General features: G+C 39.7%; 1 protein-coding gene across 4 annotated transcripts; it reads left to right on the top strand.

Moving 5' to 3' along the window:
- The first annotated feature begins 858 nt into the window (after positions 1-858).
- On the top strand, positions 859-25,978 carry mpz (myelin protein zero). Of its 4 annotated transcripts, XM_015387060.1 has the most exons (7): positions 859-1,127; positions 4,677-4,843; positions 6,832-7,045; positions 8,469-8,598; positions 10,702-10,744; positions 22,188-22,319; positions 23,143-25,978. In XM_015387060.1, the coding sequence occupies exons 1-6, from the start codon at positions 1,082-1,084 to the stop codon at positions 22,272-22,274; spliced, it is 687 nt and encodes a 228-aa protein (XP_015242546.1). In that variant the 5' UTR covers positions 859-1,081; the 3' UTR covers positions 22,275-22,319; positions 23,143-25,978. The 4 variants fall into 4 exon arrangements, with proteins under 4 accessions (XP_015242546.1, XP_015242539.1, XP_015242555.1 ...); XM_015387053.1 differs by having other exon boundaries at positions 22,188-25,978; XM_015387069.1 differs by lacking the exons at positions 22,188-22,319; positions 23,143-25,978 and adding an exon at positions 21,942-22,177.
- The last annotated feature ends 430 nt before the right edge of the window (positions 25,979-26,408 follow it).

Raw genomic sequence — 26,408 nt, 5'->3', positions numbered from 1 at the left:
AAGTGAGGAGTGGGCAATGCAATCTAAATGTGCAGCTTTGTCTGAGCAGGAGGGGGCTCAAAAGAAAAAAAAAATATGGGATGAATAAAGCGCCATTGACAAAATGCAAACACGAGTCAGTCCCTGTCCCCCTCAGGACCCATTGTCTCTGAGTGCTAGACGCCAGCAAAGGACAGGAATCTGAAGAGAGGGTGGACAGTGAGCTAAGAGTCACGGCTTTGTTTGGACGGCTGGCCTCAGACCCGGTCAAAGTGCACGCAAAGGAGAAAGAGGGGCGAGACATGGAGATGGAGGAGAAAGCACCGGATTTATTCGGCTAAATTGGAGCCATGTTTGTTGAAATCTTTTTAGTTTTTTTATATACCGAAATAAATAATATGAAACTGAAAACATAAGGATTTGGCACAGAAATGTATTTCTGAAACTAAAAAACTGTTTTTATTTAGATTGGCATTCATCCTTCATGTAAATACAGACCAAACCTCTTATCATTCCCTAAGTGATATTTTCACATGAGCAGCCAGATCCTCTGCAGATGGCCATGATTCCCTCTCACCTACACTCCAAGTGTTAATCAGCGCTCAATCACTGGATGACGAGGGTCTAATTTAACATGTTGCATCCATCATGTGGAAATGCTGCTTAGAGTTTGCAAATTCGCCCCAAGTTGCTCATTGTTCACACAATTAATTCAGCTACTGTATAGAGCAGCTTGCTTTTTTTTTCTCCCACTTCCACAGATAATGCATATTCATTGGTTTCAGGGAGATTAAAAGCAGAGCAATAAAGGGTAGTGTTTGGTGCGTCGAGGGGTGTTCTGAGAAAAGGAATGGGCCGGGCCTGACCTGAGCTGAGGGGTGTGGTTGGGTATAAACCAGGGGACAGTAGGGTTTCTGTTGTTGTGCTGTTCTGAAGCCGTCTCTCCTGGCATCCTGCTCTCCTTTTAGCCATTTTTTCTGGTTTTCCCTTTCCTTCCACTCAGGCTCCCAGCTGAGTTGGGATTCTTCCTTGGCAAAATCCTGTCAAGGTTGCTGCATCCATCCATTTTTAGGGCGGAATCAGAAACAGAAGCCAGAAAACCATGCTGAGAGTTTTGGCGCTGGCATCAGTCGTCCTCCTGGGAATAGGTAATAAAATAAATCATCTTTTCACTTTGGAATTTCATTTTTGATGAGCTAACCAAAAACTTTTTCCTGAATTTCATTTTTCAGTAGAAGATGTTTTCTCACTGATGTGAGATCAAAGTTTAAATGAGAGATTTTCTCTCATTGTTTACTTAAAAACCAAAAACTTAGTGGAGATAAAGGAAGAAAACAGCCTAAGTATTGAGTCATGGCCATATTCTGCAGTGAGTTTGAACTTCACTGATGTAGTTTAATTACTTTTTTGGATTAGCTGAACTGATATTAACTACGATTCATCAAAAATGTCTTTCATGGTTTTACTGCATCTGAGTTCTGTTATTAAACATACGTATTGATTGAAAGTAAGAGCGAGTGGGATTGCAGAGTATCGAGGAACACTGGTGAAAGATGTCCTAAGTTAACCTTGACGTTTTGTGAGAGTGAGAGTACATTTGATGGAAAAATACATCACATATGGGGTTCCACAAGGCTCCACTCTTAGACCATTTTTATTCATGCATTAATCCATTGGCAATGGAGTATTAAAATAAAATCTTCTACCATATGTTAATTCCACAAAACTAAAATATTTCTGTCAGTGCATGATCACAAGTCCTTATCATTGCTGAATTTAGTATTCAGTGTGCTCTGATGTGCTTCAGCTTAATGCTAAAACAAAGAACTTTTTGTTTTTGTTCCCAAACTGCAAGATTAACTCTAAGCACTGAAGTAGATTTAGTGATTCAAAAAAATATATATCTTTGCGTTAATTCACAACACTTGTCCTCTCAAGGTAGTTTGCAGAGTTACTTCAGTCAAATAATACAGATTGGTGAAAAAGGTTTTTCTTCTAAGGAAACCCAACATATTGCATCAAGTCACTGACTTAAAGAATTTACTCCTCCTGGATTTTGCAGCAATCCATGGTATTGAGCATGCATATAGCGACAGTGAAGTGAAAAACTCTTAACAGGAGGAACCAAGCTCATACTTTACTTTAATGCTAAAAAAGGAAATGTAGACCTGCTCCTCAGGTGGCGTTTATAGGAAGAAACATGTTTAAGCAGACGAGCTTTGAGCCAGTTTTCATTCAAGAGGTTGAACGATAGCACATACTGTATAGTAGAAACTGCATGTGCTCTCAGGCTAAATGCTAGAAACACAGCTGTTGTTTTGGTCTCTGACTTAAATTCTAAGATTCAAAATTTTGTCCATTACTAAATCATCCAGCTAGAATCTTAAAAGCATTGTTGGAATTAAAATTCTGCCTGTTTTTGGGTAATATTTCAATCTTTTTCTAACTTCATGTTTGTTTTTTCAGAGGATTTGGAATCAGAAAGGTTAGAATCATAATATTAAAAAAAAACTTTGAACTCAAAGGTTAAAAAGAATATTAATATTAATACAGTGAATTAAATTTTACAATAATAATTGACAAAGTTATGTAATTGAGAATTAACCAGGACTCTATTTAGAAATACATTTCCTCAAATAGTGCAGAATGTCGTCCTAGCTTTGCAATCATGCATATTTATAGGAATTATTACATTGGTTATCTACAGTAGACCCTGTGTTGGAGTTTAATCAGCAGTTGGTTTGTCATCAATTGTATTATAACTCAATCTGCTCAATCTTAAAGATCAGATATCAGATTTTGCCAGACCCTTAAAAACATGAGACTCTATTGTTTGACTTACATTTCAATGTTACTTCATACAACTTAGAGGGTTTTCCATCAGTAGCATAACTTTTCTTAAACACATCTGGTTTCAGTTTGCCATTATAAACCTCTTAATGTCATACTTTAACACAGTTTCTTAGCTTTTTTTCTTCTAATAAATAACCTTATATTAAACTAAACCAAAAGTGCTCCAACTTATCAATATAAAATGTATCTAAAATAAGTATTAGACTGAATAACTCTAAAAAGAAACTGTTAAACGCTTGATTTGCAACACTCCTGCATCTTTACTTATAAGCAGAAGTCTGTAGCAAACGTTTCATAAATAAACAGACATTCTTTGAAACCTTGTTAACAACATATTCTTGTATCTAACCATATAAAAATCCATAACACAGTCAATTGTTGTTTTTTTTTTTTAGGTTTAATCAATTTACTAATGTTCTCGCCAACACTAAGAAAATGAGTCATACTATATTTCCAGTCATTAAATTACTGCACTGGCTTCCTGTTTGCAAAAGGATTACTTCTATAATGGAAGTAAAGGCTTAAGTGCATCCCAGAGTTTCTTCTCAGGAATGAAAAAGCACCTCAGAGCATCAGAGGACTCCTCAGTTAATGCTCCTGGTACCAGAGGTAAACAATGAGGAACATACCTCTCAGTTCTGCAACGTCTTGAAAACCTAAGATAAATAAAAACTGTTGGCTCCTTCAAATCAAGACTGAAAACCTGGCTGATTACTGCAACCTTCCCATAGCTGGTTTATAGCATTAAATATATCAGCTATTTATTAATTTGGATTTAATCACCTCAGTTTGTGGTGCTTTAAAAAAAAAAAACTGCATTATCTATATAATTTTTTACATATTTTTCTTACGTTTCTTTTTTATTATCCTCTAAAATAACTTTAAATTACTAAATATGTAAGTTTGCCTTGTGTTTTTTTTTTTTTTTGGTGCTCAGCTGCAGCAGGTGTGTCCTTGCTTCGAAATCAGTGGAGCACTAATATTCTGATTTTAAACTGAGGTATGACTGACAAGAACACCCCTACCTCCCTACTTCTCACTCTTGTCAGTTATTTTTAATTTTTTGGTTTTGTTTTTGTTTTGTTTGTCTGAATTCTAATTAAAAACGTCAAGATGGATTTCATTGACAAGCCGTGCAGGGCTCTATGATATCGCTGGAGGGCGTTCACAGTGAAAGCTATAAACTTCACTCAGGTTTTCAAAAAGGCAAACGTCTGTGTGACTTCGAAGCTCAAATACTGCAGCTGTGATGAAGCTGTGACCTGCTGAGGATCATCCAATGAGCAGAAGTGAACTGTACCAGGATTATGCTCCTGAATGGTGCACCTCGCTGGAAGTTTCCAAGTAGTATGTGATACTAAGTGGAGAGTTTGTTTTTTCATTTTTTGGGGGAATGATCAGGATTTGTTTTTAATTTTTGCAGCCCAAACTAAATTATTATTGATTCTAAATGTTTTTTATGCATAAATTGGGCAGACAGTTAAGCCAATATTATCCAAATTGATGGTAGGAATCATAGTCTCCTTTGACTTTTAGATTATTAGACCTTAATCCAGCAACTATTGAGTGCAAATGTGAATCAGTGGAGTTTCTGACAACACAAAATTTACACTTATTCAATCTGAGTGTGCATGTCTAATTATTTTTGGAATCATGATATTGATTTAAAAAGCTACTCATTAATAAGATGATAAGAAATTGACTAAAGCAGCCCAAAAATAATAAAACGTTTTCTGTATTCTGAGACATAAAAAAAACAAATTTGCAAACTTGCACTTTATTGTACTTCTTGCTGAGCTTGACCCAAACTCAACCTGTTTTTACACCTGCTTTGTGTCATGCAGCCCCTGAGGGGTCCCAGGCCATATCCATTTACACAGGGTGGGAGCGCCATGCGTTGGTGGGCTCTGACATCCGACTGTCCTGCAGCTTCTTCTCCTGGCGCTTTGTCTCTGACGACGTCTCCTTCAGCTGGAGTTACAGGCCGGATGGCTCAAGGGAATCCATCGCGGTAAAGCTACCATTTACATTCACACACATGCTGCACCAAATCCCCAACTGTGTCAGCACAGGTGGACTTGCAAAATGTACAGAAACAAAAAACTCTTTCATTTTATAGAAGCATTGATGAGCGAGTTGCTTTCTCCACCCTCATCATATCTGCAGCTGTTTCAGAGAAAAAGATCCAATAAATCACTGTGCACTATATTTCCACGAGCCAACAGCAGACAAACAAAAGATGGTAACAATTTCTGAAATAACAGAGCATTTACTGGCTGAAAACACCTCTCACTGAGCCACAAAAAGAGCCAGCGCTCGCATTTTCTCCTTTCTGCTTAAATAAGAGCCTTGTGTGTTTCCTACTCACCACTTCAGGCCAAATTTTGGTCACAATGAGAACCATTAAAAGCCATCTAGACTTGCAAACAATGATTTCATTTTCCGTCAAAGCTCTGTTTTGTTTTGTCTGCCTCTGCCAGGCACAAAGAGGAGCAGAAATGTAGCCAGAAGGGCTTTTCTAAAGGGCTCTTTCTTTAAGAATAGGAAAGCATTTTGAAATCAAAGCAAACCTTATTAGGACTGTTGCATGCATACGTTCTAGTTTTAAGCAGCTAATAAGAGAGCTTGGCTCCCATTGCTGTCTGCATTGTCAGTGATTTACTAACGTGAATTAGTTGAAGAAACTTTCTGCCTCTCCTGCAGCACCCTCCTGCACTTTAATTTCACTCACCCTACTCTTATCGCTTCATCTCTCTAATCTCTCTATCTCCCCATCCTGACCATGCCTCCCTCTGTCCAGCTCACCTAATCTCCTCCTCTCCAGCCCTGCCGTCTTTGTCCCCGTATCCTCTCTCATAACTTCTTCCCCCTCCTCCTTCGCTTTTATCTTTCCACCGACAGCGTCCTCACTTTGAAACTGAGCTTTTCATTTTATTTACCAACCAATCTTCAGTCACTCATTTTTACCCCAACCTTGAAAGATCGACTTCTTTCTTTTTTTGTCCTTTTAAAGTGTGGTAATTGCTTTTAGAGATGTGGATAGAAACTTTACCATCAGTCCGCTCATGTCGGGGTTGAGACATTAAACAAGTCAGTTACTAATTCAATAAATATGAAGAGCTAAAGTGCAAAAAAAAGATATTTACAATGGAAAAACAATATAGAAATAAGTACACATTTCTTAAATTAAGTGTTTTTACCCTGAATTTGAGCAGATAAATTAGATGTTTGCCAATGGAATTAGTATTTTTACTCTTAAAATAAGATAATTAGATAATGTGCAATTGAAATAAGACAATGCAATTTATTTTAAGTGTAAATTGTCTTGCTCCATTGGCAAAGTTTCTCACAAACCTCCTCAATTCAAGAACAAATGCACTCATTTTAAGAAAAAATGACTTATCTAGATTTTCATTTTTTCCAGTGTACAGCTTTTTGTGATTCTTTAACATTTGCTTGTATTAACCTCTCAGGGAACAAAGGGAAAAGAACTATTATAAAAGCTTTTTTTTTTACTTAATGTAAACAACTGGTATATATCTAACATAAAATATAAACTATGCATAACTTTAACACTATAGTCCATTTTTCCTCAATCTCAAAAAGAAAGCTTATCTAGAATCACGATATAGGCACATGGATTGATGCAGGTTTGCCCAAGGTTGAACGGGGCCCACAGAATGGAGGTTGCCAAGCTTTCTTTGTCTATGACCTTGAGAAAAAATATAATGGTTTGAAATATTTGCACAGGTATGTAGGTACATTGTATTATACAGTTAAGTTATTTTTCCATTCAAAGTAGAAAAACAACATTTAATCCCTCAGCTTTTGAAAGAATAGCACATAATAATTAATACTGTAAATAATATCTGAGCATCAAATATGGCTGAAACGTCGTCCTGTATGAATCGATTTCCATTTACTGTCATACCACAAATTCAGATTGATCAGTGACTCCTGAGAGCTATTAGTCAATGTTACCTTCTCTTTCCTCCCCAGATTGCCCACTATGCCGGTGGTGAGCCCTACACTGACAACAAAGGCCCTTTCAAGGACAGAGTAGAGTTTGTGGGCAACCCGAAGAACCGTGATGGCTCCATCCTGCTTAAAAACCTGGATCTTAATGACAATGGCACCTTCACCTGCGACGCCAAGAACCCCCCTGACATCGTGGGCCGCCCCTCCAGCGTCAGACTGCTGGTCTTTGAGCAACGTGAGTTAGAAAATCATCAAGCGCCAAGTAGCTTGCAAACTTCTTCATCCCTTCTAGGATTTTTCACATTTTATCACATCACAGTTTGTTGTGCATCTTTAAAGTAGAGCATTAATAAATAGAACATGCCTCCTTTGAAAAATCCTATGAATTTTGTATGCATTGTTGTAGTTTGGTTTCCCTAAATAGAATCCATAAAAATCATTCTCTATAAAAGTGACCTAATGAGTGAAAAGTGTCCACTTGTGTGTTAAATAATCTATAAATGCCTCTGTAGTTTGATAGCGCACACTAATAGACAAATAGCATCTTGAAGAACAAATAACACAGCAGACAGGTAAAGAAGATCTTTCTAGAGACGTCTAGACCAGGGTTAGGATATACAACCATATTTCAAATAGCATGTGCATGATTACTCTGATGGAGCTTCAAAGAACCATGGCTCAGGTAGAAAAAATCTGTTGACAGACTGCAGAAATGAGGACAAACAGCCATTGGATGTCTCATTAAGGCCGTGCATTAAACTATCAGTCTGTGTTTTAGCCAGATTGGACCAAAATGGACCAAAATGTTTACTGTTTGGAGAAAACAAGCACTACACATCAGCTTAAATACATCATCCTGAGGGGACAAATGGTGCTGGCAATCTTATGGGGCAGCTTTTCCTTCTGCAGGGACAGAAAGGCATGGTAGGGCTAATGACAAGGCATTCCTGGAAGACTAGCTTTTACAGGCTGTATTAGATTTGAGACCTGGTCTGATGTTCGACTTCCTGCATGACAGCCAGACAATTTAGGTTTAATCGTGTTTGTGTCAGAAAATGGCTTAAAGTCTTAAATCCAACCCTTTTTTAAAGATTTTATTTACACAAACAAATAAAAAAAAGGGTCCACCATTATCAGTTCCTCCCTGTTGGTCTAAATAAGTACAATGAAGATTCTGGTTTTGCGGTGTTAGAATGCAAGGCAGTTCAAGTTGTATTAGAAGCTTTAAAAAGCTGATTTTGTTCTGCATGTCTCAGTAATTTTCATTCTATTGGAAAGCAAATATTCCCAGATTGGTGTAATCATTCCCAGCTCTGAAATTGATCTCAGTGCATCAGCATGTGCATATTTATCAGAGGAGTTGTCTTACTTTTAAATGAAATCAATTACAATTTTATCTGGATCTTTTTTTTCTAGGTTCCCATAAATTGTCTACCTCCTCCTTCACATTCTCTCCCTTATTTTCCATTTTCTCCACAATCTCTCTTTCCTTATATCCTCTTTTACCTCTGCTGTTGTACATTTTCATCCATTCAACCTTTCTCCATCCTCCTTCATTTGCATCCATATCTCCCCCTGATTATTCATAAGTTATCTGTATTGATCTGATTCGCTCTGTCCTTCTACCCTTTCTTCTTCTTTCTCTCCTCCCCACTTAGTGCCCATTCAAGCGGGTGTGATCACAGGGGCCATCATTGGGGTGGTACTGGGCCTGCTGGTGCTTATTGTGGTCATCTACTACCTGATGAGGTTCCTGGTGGCGCGTCGGGTCTTCAGCCTTAGCGTCAGGTCAGTGCCTGGACTTTGGAGTCTCTGCAAGGGGCGGGAGCAGAGGCCAGAGCCAATCCCTGGCACCGACACCTGTCTAGCCAAGGCGCTTTGATTTAGGCTGAATCCCATTTCACCTTTTGCCTGAAAATCTTAGCACTCAAGCCTGTGTTGCCATGGGTTAGAATGGTTTGGCCGAATGACTCATAAAAACAAAATCTCATTGCCTTGAAAGCAAATATATAATAGCTGCTCTTGCATTAAACCATTTTACCATCACACAAAGATAAATACCAGCTTTAACCTTGCACTGCAACTTGAATTGTCAAGAGATCTGAGTTCAGTGTAAAAAAAAATCCATCTTGAAAACTCGCTTATAAATCCATCTCATAACAACAAGCAAGTCGGACCAATGACAGCGTTTTTTTTTTTTGAGCAGGACATATAGGAATGACAACAGTCAGAGAGGCCTTGCTGGGGAATTACAAACACGGCTATGATGGAGGACTCACCTGGTTGTAGCTAAAATAGCAACAATTTCTTGTTTAAAAAAGGAGCAAAGAGAAACAGTTTGTGCATTTGTAGATGGGAAAATTGCCTGTGCTTTTCTCCTGACAGAATTTCGAAAAAGTTGATCAGCTTATGAAATAATACAGCTGAAAGTGTATTATGGATGGCGGGTACTAGCTGCTCTTACGTCACCCAATCAGCTCAAAGTATTGTATAAAACGTTCCTCCTTTTCATGGACAGACTAAAATGCTGCCAGATTGATAACATAGAACACAACTCAGTTCTACACACGTCAATCTGGCTACTGCCAGGTTAATCCAGCTTTACCGCTGTAGTAGCGATAAATCGACCGCTAGCTAAGCCAGGCTGCGCAAACACATATATCAGCCACTGCAATGAAATTCATCCAGATGTGTTCCAAATTTTATGTACAGCATTGACCCAATATGAAAATTACTTAATACCATGCAACATTATGCAAATACTTTGTATGTACTGATGAAGATTTCGCTGGAAGAAGAGATCACTGTTCTGGTAAAATAATTCGGGTAAAATTAGGATGAGCCAGGGGCAATTATAGAGGACAAAAATCTAATTCTCCCCATATATGAGTTTTCCCTTTAATTTGAAAATAATATGGATTTTATTATTAGATGGGGACATCTCTTTGGGGGGTGGGAGTGTTAGCCTATCAGTTAGAGCAGTGCACTTGGGCCCTGAGAAGGTTCGATCCCCACAGCCTCCACTCTTGGTCTCTGAGCAGGGCCCTTAACCCCACATTGCTCCCTGTGTGCCGCACAATGGCAGCCCACTGCTCCCCAAGGAGATGGGTTAAATCCAGAGAGTGAATTTCTCCATTGTGAGATACATAAACTTAAATTATTATTATCATTATTATTGCAGTGTAAAATAGCAATAAACCCCAACGTTGAGCATTCACACTCTTGATCCCAATAGACCTTATTCCTATTAGAAGCGCATTAAAAGCAAATGCATTGTTCAAAAATATGACTTGACTAAATCTTACTCAAAATGTCACTTCTTATGTTTAGAAATACTAAACAGTTGGTAGAAGGTATTTTTTTTTTTTTTTACAACTTGATAATATATTTTTGGCTAGCAGGCTGTTAAAACATCATTTTTTGGAAAAAATAAATTAGATTAGCTTTTATCTGGGATGCTTTTTTGGCAGTATTTGGTCGCTACAGGAGAGGTAAGGGTTGGGATAACCCTAAAAAAAATGGGATTCAGCCTCAGTTCTTTTATTTACAAGAAAAAAAGAAAAGAGCTTTAATATTAGGAGGCGATAACAAGCTTTAGATTAGATATGATCACCAAAACAGCAAGCATAGGTCCAAAGTAGGATGATTAAAAGTGTGAGGGGACATTCTCTGAGTGGATAATCCACCAGATCATGACGATGATGGATCCATTGCCTTGCAAATTCCTTTCTCATCCTAAGACATCTGGCACCTGGGGGCTGTGTCTGAGACAGACCAGTAGATTAAGATGATGCTCTCTTTATTATAGCTGGCAGGCAGTGCTGCCCTGTGACCACTGGAGGGAGAGATAGATTCGACATCCTGACATTGTCTTTCTTTTGTCCCCTCTAGCAAACATGGCAAGAAAAAGAAAGAGGGATCACAGCAGAGACAGGCAAGTTTCCTTTCTCCTTCTCCTCCACCTCTTTACTCCTTCTACACTCCCTCCCCTCCAGCACCCTCCTCCCTACCTTCCTCCTCTCCCACACATGCATCAAATGCAACAGATTGGCCCGCTGTCATCATCAGACATGGTTTTTGGAAAGATTACAATAGCATTCAGTGATTGTTCGGAGAATTTGGGATCAGGAAGCGCGTTGTCAAAGGGAATATTCATCTCTTTTGTAAAGCAGCACAGCTGACATGACAGTGAATAGAGGCATACTTTTGTAATCGCATTTCCCCCCAATAGCAGTGCAGGCAGCTGCATTTTTGCCTCACACTCAGCAGACTCCGCCTTACAGTAACATTACAACAAAATAACATGCCATTCAAACCCTGCTCCCCTCTAGCTTTAATAACGGCATTCAAGCTGGTGAAATCCTCTTGCTATCTCAGCGTTCAGCTGGGCTTTCTATCCTGTGGCCCTCGCCCTTTTCTTCATTTCCCTCCGGACGGGGGGGCCCCAAACAGCCCTGGGCCAAAAAATCAACGTAGCGGCTGTGAAATGACCCAGTCTGGGTTATGGGGACTAATGCCGGCGCTGTGGACTGAATGGAGCTGTGATTTGCTCGCAGTGGGGAGACAGACAGGAGCTGCTGATTTCGCTCCCTGGGAGTCAAATAAAAAAATCACTGGGCCTATTATGGTCCAGGCTGTTATCAGTGCTTTTACGCTGCTGTGCTCCAACCATGTTGGATTTCTGTTTTTTTTTTTGTGTCCCCTTCTCTTCCTTGTGGGAGTGCGATCGCCTCAAGAGGTGGATTAATCAGACTTTTTTTGTGGCTTGTATGCTTTTGTGAAAACAAGCCACCAGGGCAAGTTGTGTTTGATTACTCTGCGGTGATGTGGTGGGCTGCAGGGTTGCGTGGGAGTATTGTAATCGACTAGAAGCAGCGTGCTGATAATGAGAGGGGGGGAGAAAAGTACGTCAGGGGAGTTGAGTTCAAGGCATTTTTGTCAATTAAAACTCAGCTTTGAAACGGGAGACGCGCGAAGATACCCAAGTCGGGAAATCAAAGGTGCTGCTGTGACAGCTTTGTCATTTAGCCGCAGGTAGACTGAGGTAGCGGTATGGCAACACATTGTGACATATAATCAAACCACACACATATCTCTAATTACTCTTTTTAGATACTGTAGCACTAATAGCTTTCCTCTGAGACTAAATTACATTACTTATCAGGGAATTAAAGACCTCCAAAATATATTCCGTAAAAGTTTTAAAAAAAATCCACTGGACTTTGTTTCCAAGGTTTGAAGACGTTTCGCTTCCCCTCCTGGAAGCTTTCTCGAAACGTCTTCAAACCTTGGAAACCAAGTCCAGTGGATTGTTTTTTAAACTTTTTCGGAATGAATACGACCTGGATGACCGAGAATTTTCATCAGCATAGATATAGTTGCTACATGTAAAAAATTGGAATTCATTAAAAAACTTACCAGTAAAGCTCTGGCTAGAATAAACCTGTAAGAAAAAGAGTCCCAGTAAGAAACATTCCAGACATTAATGTGACACCTATAATTCAATTATAATCTCAGCATGTCATTGACTTCTGCAGATTCCTGGTAATGAGCTATCCATATGTTTCAGGTGTTTTGACAGGTTGGAAATCTGTGACTCTCAAGGGCTGTAGTGGGAATTTCTCACCTTATGTCACAAAAGGCACATGTGGAAACCTGTTTTTGTAAAAGCAAATTTGGATTGATTGATGATTTACAACAAAAAAAGACCCCAAAACTGATTGTTTTTACTCTGCAGGTGACAATCTAGATGTAAACAGGGCTTGGTTTTTTTCTGAAATGTAGCTTCAGAAATGTGCTTTTTAGGTTTAAAAAGATGCTATAATGTTCTCATGTGAAAACCAACGACTGTAGATAAGTCTGAAATAACTCACACTGCGTCACTAATGAACTCCTGTCTTGCTCCTAATTCAATTAATTAAAATTTATTTCAATTCAGTTTATTTATATAGCACCAATTTCAACACATTTCACCTCAAGGCACTTTACAGGAACAATTCAGTCAGGGTTTTGTCATGGAAAACCAGCTGAATGCATCAAGTCACTGACTTGAAAGACATGTTCCTCCTAGATGAGCTTGTGGCAAAGATTTTGCATTATGCATTTGACTCTTCAGTAATCCCTCACACTGAGCATGCATGAGGCGAAAGTGGAGAGGAAAAACTAATATAACCTGGCTCAGTGTGAGGAGCCTTCTCCTTCAAGGAGATAGAAGCAGACATATAAAAAGAAGCAGATATCCAAAGGTAGTTGTTAACTAGCTCCACAAGAGGCCCTGTCCAGGAAAAACACAGTCAGGCAGACAAGCTCTGAACCAGTTCTCATTTCCAAGGATAAAAGGAGCACATACAGTTAGTCACAGTAAAGGAAACAGGACTACACTCTTGCTACTCCTCCTCTTTACCCAGAATTTCTGGGCATATGATAATTTAAATAGGAAGTTGCCTCATTAAGGCTAACATTAGCCTCTTATTGCAGCCAGGTTTATATAAGACAACATAGATCGATCTATTTATTACAGATCAAGACATTAACCCATAAACATTTTAAAGAGAGCGCTTTTATGTTAAATAAACCACAAAATTTCTCTCAATAATGATTTACTCTTTTAGGATTTTTTCCTAATTTTATTGATTTTTGGTCAATGTTTTCAAGTGAAGTAGATGCTCACATGCAAAGGCTAATGTTACCATGCCTACTGTCTGCTACTGATAATTCAGCCCATAATATTTCTCAGAGTAGTTCTGCTTCAAAATTTTGAGCATTGTAAAAAGGCTTTAATCCGTTTTCTCCCTTATAGTGGTGCAGAGCCAGTCACATACAGCCTCTGTTTTTCCTTTGTATCAATAATGGAAAGAAAGGTTGAAATGTTTTTAAAAAAAAAAGAAACTTTCAGCAACATGATACATTTTTGAAAACCCTCCACATTAAAATGTGCTGTATTTTATTTTCCAATTAAGCTGCAATGCTGACTGTTTGGTTAACAGAAGGCTGCAGACAGTATTTCAAACAGCTGGGATTGGTGATTGGTGGAGGAGTTTCATTATGTATGTAGATAGTGATGATAAGAATGTGGGTTGATGGGACCTTAATATGTGTAATCTTTAAAAAAAAAAAAAAAAAAGTAAAGTTTAAATATCTATTTTCTTTTTTAGTGGCAGGGCAGCATATCTACTGCAGACTTTAACTAAAAATTAACAATCGCAATCAGTATTTCATACACATATAAGAACCTAATGACCTCACATTTCAAATTAACATGAAATCAACTTTTTATCAAAGATACCTTTAAGAGCAATTATTTATTTAATTTTTTTTATCCATTTAATTATTTCTTTTAATCCTGAATCCCCAATTTAATCAAAAATATCTTCTGCTTATCAGTGTCATTCAAGACAATAGGCAGAAGTTTAATAAACAAACACAGAGGATGGTAAAACAGGAATTTCCAACACTTACTTCGTTTAAACATTGACATTGTCCAGAGTACTTTAAAAGGGCTAAGTGGAGAATAATGCAGGCTATTTATGTTCTAATTCATACTCATCGTCTCCCGCTTATCTGAAACTGGGTCCTTAGGGCAGCATTTCGAGTAGAGGGGCTCAGACTTCCCTGGAGGAAGCCAGAGGTGTTCCATGACCCCCTGAAAGCCATACAGCGTGTCTTGGATTATCCCCTGGTTCTCCTAGTGTGGGACATGCCTGGAACACCTCCAGAGGGAGGTATCCTGTGGGCATCAGAAAGAGACGTTCCAGCTACCTTTTAATGTGTCCCACTTATGGAAGACCCTGCGTCTGACTGGGCCCAGCCACGCCCTGCGACGATTACCGACCCTCAAGCACTTTATATTGAGCTCTAACCAATGGTACCAATGGGAGGCCTTGCCTCTGCCATTACAGGAGATGTCACAGGTCCTCAGTTTTGTAGTTATATCCAGCTTATTTGTAGCATATGGTTGAACGGCAGTTTTTAACCTAACTGCGAATGATCATGGAACAGCTTGAACAATCTTTTCTCAAGACTTGCTTTTAAACTGTATATTTAAGCTGGCTTAGAAATGAAAGCAGAAATGATCCCTTTGCTTCAAACTTACAAGGACAGTCTAGCAGTTTCTAGTTTGCCTGCACTTATATAGTGATATCCAAGATATAAGTTATTTTAACTATAAGCATTTATCTGTGAACCTGAAATCCTAATAAAAATTAACATAAAAACTCATAAAAGATGTCTCATATCCAACCTTTTGATAACAGATAGAGAAAATGACAGCTTGGAAAGTTAAAATGGAACTATAAGCATTGGCTTTGAAGATAACTTCTAAATAGATGTCACACGCGTGTATCTCCTTGCAGCCATATAACACTGAGGGCCACATTTCTCCATCCTGCCTTAAACAAGTTCCCACATCTATACGGAGCCTCTCCTTCTCCCCCCTGTCTTCTGCTCTCCTTTCTACTGTCATGTGATTGTCAGGTTTTTCTTGAGCTGCTCTCAAGTGCCTGCAGCGTGTGACAGTGCATATATGAATAAATAACTCGCCGCCAAGAGGACACTGGAATATTTGACAACGCTGTCATTTACAGTTACTCTCCTGCAAGCCTGTGCTCACATGACAAACACAGAGCAAAAGCAGATATTCTATCTGAGCTCACTCTGCTTTATATTTCTGTTTATTTATCCCCCCCTCCTCTGAGATGATTTGGTTTTTGTTGCTAAGCCACACGCAGAGGGACCTTTGGGATTTCATGGCCGGCTCATAAGCGCTTCTTTGATCAAATAGCCCTTATTAGGAGGCTTTGCTGACACTCGGTTTTATTTAATTATTTTCTATCTGCCATACCATCTTTGTTTAACTGCGAGCTCGGCTTACCCTACAAATCTCCCAGAATCTGTGGGGCAAGGGAGTAAAGGAGGGATTGCTGGGCACTGTGGTGTGCGCCACGATGCTCCTCTCATTGGGGGAAGTTGCGGAAGACTTTAACCCTACAGCCCCACTCAGAGGAAAGTTCCCAACAATAAGCACACACACTGTACTGGAATGATAATTGAGTGCACTTTGTATCGATCTAAGCTCACACTCACACAACCCACCCATTCTTTTCTCTCCATCGTCTCCCTATTGCCTCCCACTTCAGCCTACTCCCACCTACACTCTCTTTCTCTCATTCAGATTCCTTTTATTCACTCCCCTGTCTCCCTCTCCCTGTGTCAGCCTCCTCGTCTTCTGCTTCCCTTCGGCTTCCTTTGCTGACCATGGGAAGCATCCATCTATCTGCAGGCTAATTTACCCCCATCTACCCTGTTGACAATTTCCTCCTCAATCCACCTCCCTCTCCAGTTTTTTTTCCTCCTCTCCTCTTCCTCCCTCCTTCAGGTCCTTGGGGTTCTGATCCGCTTTCCTGCAGGACAGGAAATCACTACCTCTCACTCCTCATCTACCTCTCAATCTCCCTCCTCACCTGTCACCCCCCTTCTCTTTAGTATGCAGCAGGAGGTTCAGCAGCTTTCCCTCTTGTGCCCCGTTCCTCTCCTCATTTTTCCAATGTACCTTATGTTTCCTTTGAAGTATGTGCAGTCCCCTCTGTAACCATGGTGGTGCTGCATTCTGCTTGAGCAGCCTGGGGTGCGTCTTTACGAAGCGGGCCCGTTCTTAGCGGGGGAGCTCTGCAGAACAAATGCTTGAGCCTGTTGCAGGAAGCATAATGGTAAACAATGCAGTGATGTATGAGAAAATGTAAGTATAATCGGAGATAATGACACCAACTGGGCGTGCGCTGCTTTCCTGCTGAGCTGGGTGTCTGCTACAGCAGGCGCCTTCAATTGTGAGCTGCCTTTGCAGGGTGGATAATTAAAAATGATAAATTCTATAATGCAATCAGTGGGGTATTATTAGTTGAACCTTTAGTGGGTGGAAACTGCCTCAAGTGGGCTTTCCACTGTTGACTAAGCTGATGTATTTGAGCGAAATAAATTCAGGCTCCAAGCCTTATATTCTTTGCTGTTCACAGTCAACAATGCAGCGGCCATGGTTCAACCTGTAAAAGAACGTCTAAAGAAGCACAACACTGTAAAACCATTACACGTGTGTGAAGTTTCATTAAGCTCCATTAGAGCATTATTGCACGCTTGTGATACTTTTCAATAGGTTAACTGACAGGTTAATGCACTAGAATTCAGCTATTGTGAGGTTAAGTGTAGCCCTGACCTTCCCTCCTCCTGGTTCAGTCCTTCCTGATGGATTTGTTGTGCTGAAGCGCCGCAGCGTTTGAGTTTTCCACCTTCTGGCTCTTCCTTTTATAGATTTTCTTTTTTCTGCAGATGGTTTGAGACACCGGTTTTAATATTGCACAGGCAATCTGCAGAGTGAATGGGAGTGAATGGTTGTATTACATAAGTAAAGGCCCTATTAATATTTAAAGGTCGTATACGTTTTGAACAACCACAAAAATCAATGCAAAACTGAAGAAGCAAATGGTCTCCTGATCAAACATACTGCATTTTCTTTTTCTTTGCAACCAATCCTCATTACCTCCGACTTTGAGGTGAAGATAATAAGTGCATTGAAAAGGCCATGAGTATGCTGGTCGGGGTTTTCTCCAGTTTTTGATCAAATTCCAGATATGATGTCGACATAGAATATGAAAAACTGATATTTCATTCTATAATGAAATGTATGCATGCATATGCTTCGGTGCATCCCTAAATTATGCATGTTATGCTTCCAGAGAGCCAAACTATCTTGTACTCACTTTTAATAGTCTTTCTTAATGTATCTCCTTGCTTTCTGATGGTCTTTCGTTGTTTTTGTCAGTTCTTTGGCTGCTTTCACTTATTGTCAGCAGCATTTACAACATATTGTGCAGTTTTGTTGGAAATCAAATGAAAAGTGGACATGCAGATCACACAAGTGTAAGTCTAACAAAACCTCTGTACAGAAAAGAAACTGTATCTCAAATGTATGTAAGGAATAGGCAAAAAATAAAAAATCCAGCAATAGCGCTTTTAAAGGGGTCATAACGAATGAATGCAAAACGAGTTTGCATTGTCATAGATGAATAACGATAGTTCAGTGGGTGAAATGGACGTACAGAGAAGTTCAAACTCCATTGATACCTCCTTTCTCTGCAAATCTCACAATTCTAAACTTCCACCATAAAACGGGCGAATCCAAACAAATCCCCAAGTTGATGTAAACTCAGGGATGTTGCCTTATTTGGTTTTGGCCTGTACTTTTGTCGCATCCCGAAATTTACATGCAGACCGGCCCACTGGGGGGGTGAAGTGTCGACTGCTGGGCTGCTGACAGGACCTGACCGGTGGAGGGGCGGCAGGCGGGGGGAAGCACAGGGCCGCCTGTGTCCAGGCTACCATCACCTGGTCGGGTTCGGTCGCTCTGTCCCCCGCTGGCTCCCTGCCGCCATCCACCAGGGTTCCCGAACCGGCCCCGGGGCTGACGACTTCAAATGCCCGGTTTGTTTCGACTAGGAGCTGCACTGTAGTCGACCAGAATTCTGGATTAATTTGAAATTCCCCCCGAACATTTTTAGCTATGAAAAGTAGGACATGTCCAGGAAAAAGAGGACGTCTGGTCTCCCTACCATATTAACAATTTGATGTTTAAGTGAGTGAGTGCTTGTTGCTATGATGCGTCTTTGCTCAGCAGCTTCGCTCGTTGTAAACCAACCAATCAGCGCAGAGCTCATCTAAATATTCATGATCATACCATAAAAGGAAGAAAACCTGTTGTTTCATTCTAGGGCTTTTAACTAGGCTTGCATTAGGGCTCATAGAACAGCAAATATGCCATTTTCAGCCCAACCAATGTTACACACCCTGTTCAGAGAGACCAAATACCCCATAGAATCATCCTATGACCCCTATAACATAAAATAATTTTTTTTTAGTCTAGAGGAATTGGAGAAGATTTTGTCTTTGGGACGAGCTGCTGCCTAAATAGCAACTTGAGTGTTTTTTTTCTTTTTGTTTTGTGTTTTGCTAATCTCTTTGGGGCAGACTGAAATCAGGTTCATGACTTCAATGTGTGAAAAGCAGCCAAAGCTGTGAAAGGCCTTCAGAACGCCTGCACAGCTCTCAGGCCTGCAGTGCAAGTTTATCTCATTATGTTTAAGTTCTCATCATTATTACTGATATGCTCACTTACACGAAGGAATCAGAAGCCAGTTTACTCAATGCACACAAAATATTTTGCAGTGTTAAAGTAAAAATGTATCTAACTAACCTGAGTGCATTTTGTCCCACTCTGAATTAGTGTTAAATTAACTCTCTACGTAGTGTTTATCTTACATCAGTTGTTGTAATAACTCTAAAAGAGTCAATGTACTTTGACACTACATATTTAACTCTGTGGTGTCCTTTATCCTGGAGCTGGAATCAATCCTTATCTAGATTTTTGAATCTAAGGCCTTGAATTATGCAACACAGAACGTTACCAATTATACAAATATCTGCAGGTATATTTATGTTACCCCATTGGCTTCATTGATCCAAAACCTTCAACTGAGGATGTTCAGACATGCCTGGATAACCAGGACCTTCATGTTCCATTTAAGCATATCTGAAATGTGACCAACATCTGAACTAGGATGCACAGGAAGGTTCATTTATTAGAAGCAGAATTACTTTGAATAATCTAACACTGCACCACAAGTAATCAATTTATTAGCTTCCAGGTTATGAGATGTTAGGTTTGCTAGGAGGTGCTGGATTGAATGAAACATGGAGTTTTATAATAAAACTCCATATCACAGCTTCGTTTGTGCATTTACTGGTACAGATCAGTAAAAGCGTTAAAGATAATTTAATCTTTCGTTGCAATAGAATAATCGCACAGTGTAGAGTTGAGAAAAATCTGATGTTTAATTTAAGTGCGTTTATTCACTAAATAAAAAGATTTCTTTAACCTTAACCTTTGCTGTTCATAATTTGTACAACAATCGTTTGCGATGTCCAACACATACTCCGTTGCTTTGACATCTCTTGATTGGAGAATCTAGGGACAGGGATCCACTATTAATTATCTGTGCACAAAATGTCACAAGATTGCTCAGATTAATAGATTATCTTTTTCGCTTTCTTCTTCTATTGAAGAAAGCTGATTTGTGTTAATGGCTGAATTGGTCATACAATAAAGTCATTATCCTGCTAATAGACCCAGTGATGGCCATCAAATTCATTTTATAAGAACTCAATCAACTCCTCATTTACATTTCTACAATTGGGAAACAAAAGGCATTTTTGGAATACCTCGTTAACAGCTGACATAGGAATCTTATTGTAACTTGATAAAACTTTTTTTCCCTTCGTGTACATCATTATTGTGTGAGAGCAAACTAATATGGGGTCCTCCTCCAAAATTGCTTTTCACAGTTCAGTTTTTTTTAATTTTAATTAGGGATATTGGTAAACATGGATGAGTAGCTTGTTTTTCTCCCCAACAAGTTTCTAAATATTGAAAACACATATACAATAAGCTCATGGTCTCTTATTTTATTTAATTTGAAGACTTATTAAGAAAGATGTGCCTCGGGTCATGTCATGTTTTTCCTCAGGGAAAAATGAAGTAATTTATGATTAATTAGTGGTTCTAAATATCTTAAAGCATAGAGTACAGAAAACCCTTTTACTTAATTATATTTCTAAACAGAAATGTTTTGTGTGACTATAATCGTTCTATTCACAATTAAAAACGGATATTAATAATAACAGATTTCTGACCCACTAAACAATTACCCTGAGCAGTGCTTTTATAGTTCATAGATTTTAGTATAATCTAATAGCATGAGACCATTTTCCCATTTAAAGGAAGCAGATGGATTTTCACATTGAACATTATTGCTCGTCTACATTATTTGTGTTATAAGTGGTTAAATCACTTGATCAGCCAATCACTGGAGACAAATAAGAACGTATTTTATCATCTTTTTGAGAATAAAATATGCTCTCCTGATATTCATGAGACTTTAGATAATTACCGACTGTTTTCTAACTGAAAATCTAAAATAAGAGTACTGATTTGTTAAAATCATCTTTGTTAATTCCGACTGCATGAACTTTATTGGGATATAATCTCATCATGCATAAGACTAAAAATAGATATGCATAGATTAGAAAAGTCCAATCTGTATTTTCTTTTATGGTTTTTTTCTATCATTGACCTATTGTTACTCATTTTGGCCAAATCCAATTTCCCTTTAACAGCTCTGACACAAGGTGATATAAGAACAGAATTAAAATACTTCCTCATTACTAGTTACTAGTATTTTGTTAGTACCTAAAGTCATAACCTGTGTTAAATAAACTTTACTATTGATTTGTTGTTTAAAACAGGGTTTAGCATTGCACCATGACAATTAGAATGGTGAGGATGCCTGACATTGCTATAGTATTATTAGTATTTCTATATCTATACATTTAGGGAATATAGATTGATTCTGTAATGAGTTAAAACCTGAGGAGAAACCAACTTTGCTGTAACATGATGAACCTTTCTGTCATGTTCATGATGGAGTTCAAATTAAAGATGCTCTAACAATAATCTCCATTTCATTTTAGGTCTTTTAGCATCAGAAATACTTCCACATTGAATAGTGCTCTTAGAGCACTTGACAGTAAGGACATTCTGATTAATTCTATAACTGCCACCTGGTAGTGCTTTGTATGATGTCTTCACCTACTGGAAAAATCAATATATATTTGAGCTTCTGATCATCTGATCACCAGTTAAGGACTATAAAGCTAAAAATAGTCTGAATCAGGTCTCCAGCTGTTTCCCTAGTGGAACTCAATCCAAAACACTAATCTGGAATGAAGCTTGGTGAGAAACAAATCATTTGCAGCTTAAATCAGGATCCTAATCTAATATCCAAAGAATCCAGCTGCCCTTCAAGTTATAGTTATTTTTAGGATCTTCTCTTTGGACATAATCCCTATATTTGTGAGATTAAAAGTCACCATTTTGATGAATTGACTGTGAAAGCTCACTCTGGCTGTGTGTGTGGGACTGATTGTGTGTTATTGATCAAATGTCAGTCATTTGTCACAGGTGTATGGAGTCTGCCTGCCACTGTGTCCCATCCTAACGCATGGTTACCTGTTTTGTCACCCCCTTACAGCTCTGGACACCGCCCCCTCTCACGTGCTACCCCCTCCCCTAAAAATGCGTCTCTCCCTCCTCCTTCTCTCCCTTCTCTAAATGTGGTTTTTCTCCTCTCTTCACACAGCTCCGCCCGTCCAGTTTAACTCCATCTCTCATCTTCTCACCTCTCTCACGTCCTCTCCTGCTGCCTTCCTTTCCTCCTGAAGTGACCTCTCCTCCCCTTGTTTCCTCCCCCGACCCCCTCTACCCCCTCCGCCCACAGGGCCCCGCGCCTCCTGCTGACCCCTCCAAGGTGAAGGCAGCTGCTTCGGAAAAGAAGAAGCTAGAGTCTCGCAAGGATAAGAAATAGGATACGGGGAGGGGCTGGGGCAGGCTGCTCCAGCCCATTCGCCAGGTAATGGCGGCGAAGGTCCAACCCAAACAGAAGCAGCAGCAGCACACCATCATTAAAGAAACAGAGAGGGTGGAGGGAGGTGGGGAAGAGGGCTCAGGTCGGGTCCTTATGACCATTGAGCTAGAGATGACCCGGCAAAATGGGGAGGAAGGTTCCAGCAGCGAAGGAGGGACTGGGAGGTCTGAGCCGCCCGGCCTCCTCTCCCGCCTCTCCAAACGACTCACCGAATAACAGGCCTCCACATGGGGGTGAAACCACAAACCTGCTTTACATGCGGCACTGCCGGAGTCCCTGAATAAATCTGTTAAATCATATCTGCTCTTGTCACAGAATGTATTCTCAACTACTGTACGAGGGCCCAGATGTCACGATAATCGCTAACACCAAGCCCGCTCCCTGACTGCTTTTGTTAGGTCATAAGATATGCCATTTGAAGCAAGACCCTGAGACAGCCCGGGCCTGATAACAAAATCTAAAAAGGCTGCTCCCAGGGTTTTTGCCTCTCTGGTTCCTTTCATTGTGATCCAATCCACTGAAAAAGCTTTTTCTCAAAGTACGTCCGATACGCATCACGAATCCCTGGCTGCGGGGACAAGCCAATTTGCTTCTTTTTTTTCCTTTTCTTTCCAGAAGCAATGTGTCAAACTCCAGCTTTCTTTCCTCACACTGATTTCTGATCCTCCCCCACTTTCCCATCCCATTTCTACCTCCTATTCCTATAAATTTCTGTACTTTCTTGTTAAGTCAAATTACAGAAATGATTGAAATGCTAACTGCTCTGTCATGTTCTTTCTCTTCCTCCCTCTTTTTCCTGCTCCTGTAGATAAAGGTCTGACTTCTCCATGACTGCCTCCACTCCTCTAGTCTGCTCCCTCTCTTTCTGCCCAGCCTGATGCAACCCCCGTTATTCCCCATTATCTGTTCTCTCTCAAGACAGCACTGGCTGTAAGAATAGTCCCTCTATATCACTGTGCAACAGTGTCAAATAATTTTTACAATGCCTCACTGGAGAGAGCCTTTGCGATCACTGGGCTAACTGTAAAAGTCTTTAAGGCCTTACTATGCACATAATCCCACAGACCGCCCCTCGTGTGTTTAGAATATTTCTTCCTCAGTTTAAAGTTTATGACTCAATCACGTCCACCGAGCAGAGATGAAGGCGCACGCTGGACTTCATGTAGAGGAAAAACGGAGAAGTGATAGCGAGAGAGAAATATGATTCCTGCTCTCAGCCAGCGAAGATAGAGGTTCAAGCCCCGGAGCTCGGAGGTGATTCAATCCCCTCACATTTGAGCTAATGGAGGTTGTCGCTGTGTCCCTGCCCAGGCTGTAAGGGGGGCTATTTCTGGCCCCTATAAGAGAGCACAGGCTTACAGTAACAGCTGCACATTTTTTCAGCCATCGAGGGGGTAGAGGTGGTGGTGGAGGCATTTTTTTTCTTTCTTCCTGTTTGTGCCTGAGAGAAGCGTCCAGTGACCGACGAACTGGAATGACGTCATGGCCTCCAACGGCCGCGGATGCTCTCAGGTGACTGACAAACAGGATTACCAGGAAGAGGTGTGGCTCCCGACTTATTTTAGGTCCAGTTAATCCACTCGCACGTTTCTCCTGGTCGACCTGCAGCTAATTATTTCCGTGCGTGCTGGTAATAGGATATCTCTCACCGCATCAACCCCCTCCCTTCTCTGCCATCTCCGCCTCATCTCTGCCCCCATCTTGGGAATCATCTCCCCAGTTTTGCTGTCTCTGTCCTTAAAGTCTTTGGCTTCCGTTTATCTCTTCCTCTTCCTGATGTCCACTGAGTCTGCACTGCATTATTCCCCCACTGAAAAAGGTCTATACACAATCCAATCTACTCTTTAAGCCTCTCCTTATCTGACTGGCAGGCCTACAGCTCAATGCTTCACTCTCCTCTGTCCTTCCTTCTCTTCATCATCTTTGTTACTCTCTTTTCCAAACTCTGAGGCACACGACTCTTTTCAATCTTCCTCTGACTTTGCCAGTGATTGACAGAAAACGCCCTCAAACTTTGCCCTTCAAACACTGCAGGGGAAGACTTTTCCCTCGCTGGGCCATTTCATCCCATCTAGTTCGATAGCCCCTATTCTGTATTAGATCCTGTAAACAAACCATTTCAAACCCATATGTTTAAATAATTGCATATCAGTCTATTTTTATGGGTTATGTAGAAAAATAGTCATAAAAACACAAACTTTCTTACTTTCTGTAATGTATTTTAATATCTGTAATTCCCAGATTTTGCATTACATTCTATTTTCCTTTATTTTGATTCTTATTTGTGTACAGCTGACTTTTAGAAAATGTTACGTTTGATTTAAGCAAAATTATCTTAACTGACCTCTTGCTGAAATACAGTTTTTTTTTATTTTATTTTATTAAAGTAAGAAAACCTTACAGCAAACATTAGTGTAGCTGAAATACAATAATCTCATGTCAGTAATTGGATCAGCAATATATCAAATTGGATATAAAACATCCCTATGATGCACCGTGACGTCGGGTATCAGACAACCGCCTCTGATCTCTGTAAAAATCTGGTTCAAAACGACCCAAAACCCAAAAGTATAAAAAAATCAAAGGGGTGAAATGATCAGTAAAACCTTTTCCCTTCACCTGTGGCCTTTTTTTTTTACTCTCCTCTTCTTGTTTGAAAGCCAAACACGTTCCGAAGCCCCCTACAGGCTGAGGAAAGCTCCCTCACTCAACATGCCAAACGGAAACTTATACTCCAAGCTAGTTCTTCTCTGTTTTATGCATAAGTGTTTATGTTACAAAATGTTTTTAAAAAACGGATTTGTTATAATGCAGAAAAAGTAAAGCCAATAATGTTTTCTGGAACATTTTTTTACATGTATATGCACCGGGAGATCATGTTATAACTGCATTTTCTATGCTATAGAATTTACCGTTATATTTCTAGCCTTGTCTGTTGTGGCAGGTACTGTGTGGCTGCCTCTTGGGTGAATTTCATTTGGAGACGGAAGAAAGCTGAGGTTGGAGTGCAGGGAGTGAGAGCGGATAGCCTTAGATTCATCACTCTGTGGCTTGGGAGGAAAGTAGAAAAACCACAGAGGAAGGTGCTTGCTGTGGAAGCAAAGCTTTGCAGGAAGAGACTTATCTGGCGTATTAAGCCCTGCCAAAAAAATCTGTATGTATCACTACAGATAGCCTGCTTTCCCCCTGGAGCTTTTCTTTTAAAGGTGCTCCTTCCCAACCCTGAGCCAAAGATGGATCGTAATCTGCAAGCTTGATATGCAGGCCGGATAGTTCAGCCTTGAACTTTCCTTGAAAATTCATAACAGAAATAGGAGGTGCTTGAATCCACACATTCATCATCGGTTTCACTCGTCGCTGTTTTAGTATCCAGTCAAATGGATTAGTTAGAATGTTTTCTTGTTTTAAAGCAAAGCCACACAGATGCCTGGCATAACATGAACAGTATTTACATGCCGTGTAAAAGGATTTCTGAGCGATTTAAACTGTTTTAGCTATAGTCACTGATTAACATTTTGAGCTTCTTAGATTTATTTCAATGCTTATGATCATTTCCGAATGCTAACATCTTTTTGTCTCTGTAATATGTTGTAAAGAAAATGTAAGAATAAAAGCCATAAGCACAGCTGCTGTGCAGTAAACCCAGCTGAAAATATCTGTTGTTTCTTTCTTTTTTTTTTCTGTACTGATTTGTACAAAAGGATGCGTTTTGCATTAGTAAATACAGACAGGAACAGAGTCGGAACAAAACCCCTGACTAACAACACCTTCATCTGTCTTAAACAGGGGTGACCAAATTGCTAAATCTTTTTTTCTATCTATATGGCTTTTTATCAATTTTATCTATGTCAGTATTTTACCGAAGAATTCAACTTTCTCATCTCAAGAAGGAAATTGGTACAACACCAATGGTTAGTTTTTTGGGAAAAAAAGTACACTTCTTGCTTTACATTTATTTCTAAAGATGATAACAGCCATTTGATATTTTTTTACTCAAAAACAGGCTATGGTTTACATATTTAGCCAATTTGTTTCCATAGAAAGAGCAACCATAAAAAGGTATTTTGTCTGCAA

Source organism: Cyprinodon variegatus, unplaced genomic scaffold (assembly GCF_000732505.1).
Source record: "Cyprinodon variegatus isolate N-32 unplaced genomic scaffold, C_variegatus-1.0 Scaffold17, whole genome shotgun sequence".
NCBI classification, from domain to species: Eukaryota; Metazoa; Chordata; class Actinopteri; order Cyprinodontiformes; family Cyprinodontidae; genus Cyprinodon; species Cyprinodon variegatus.
This window is presented reverse-complemented; position numbering and strand designations above follow the sequence as displayed.

Excerpts from the sequence above, each read along its gene's own strand:
- mpz (XM_015387060.1), top strand. The coding sequence starts at position 1,082 with ATGCTGAGAGTTTTGGCGCTGGCATCAGTCGTCCTCCTGGGAATAG. Across the intron at positions 1,128-4,676 it reads AGTCGTCCTCCTGGGAATAG|CCCCTGAGGGGTCCCAGGCC; the intron begins GTAATAAAATAA and ends TGTGTCATGCAG. Across the intron at positions 10,745-22,187 it reads AGGGATCACAGCAGAGACAG|GGCCCCGCGCCTCCTGCTGA; the intron begins GCAAGTTTCCTT and ends CTCCGCCCACAG.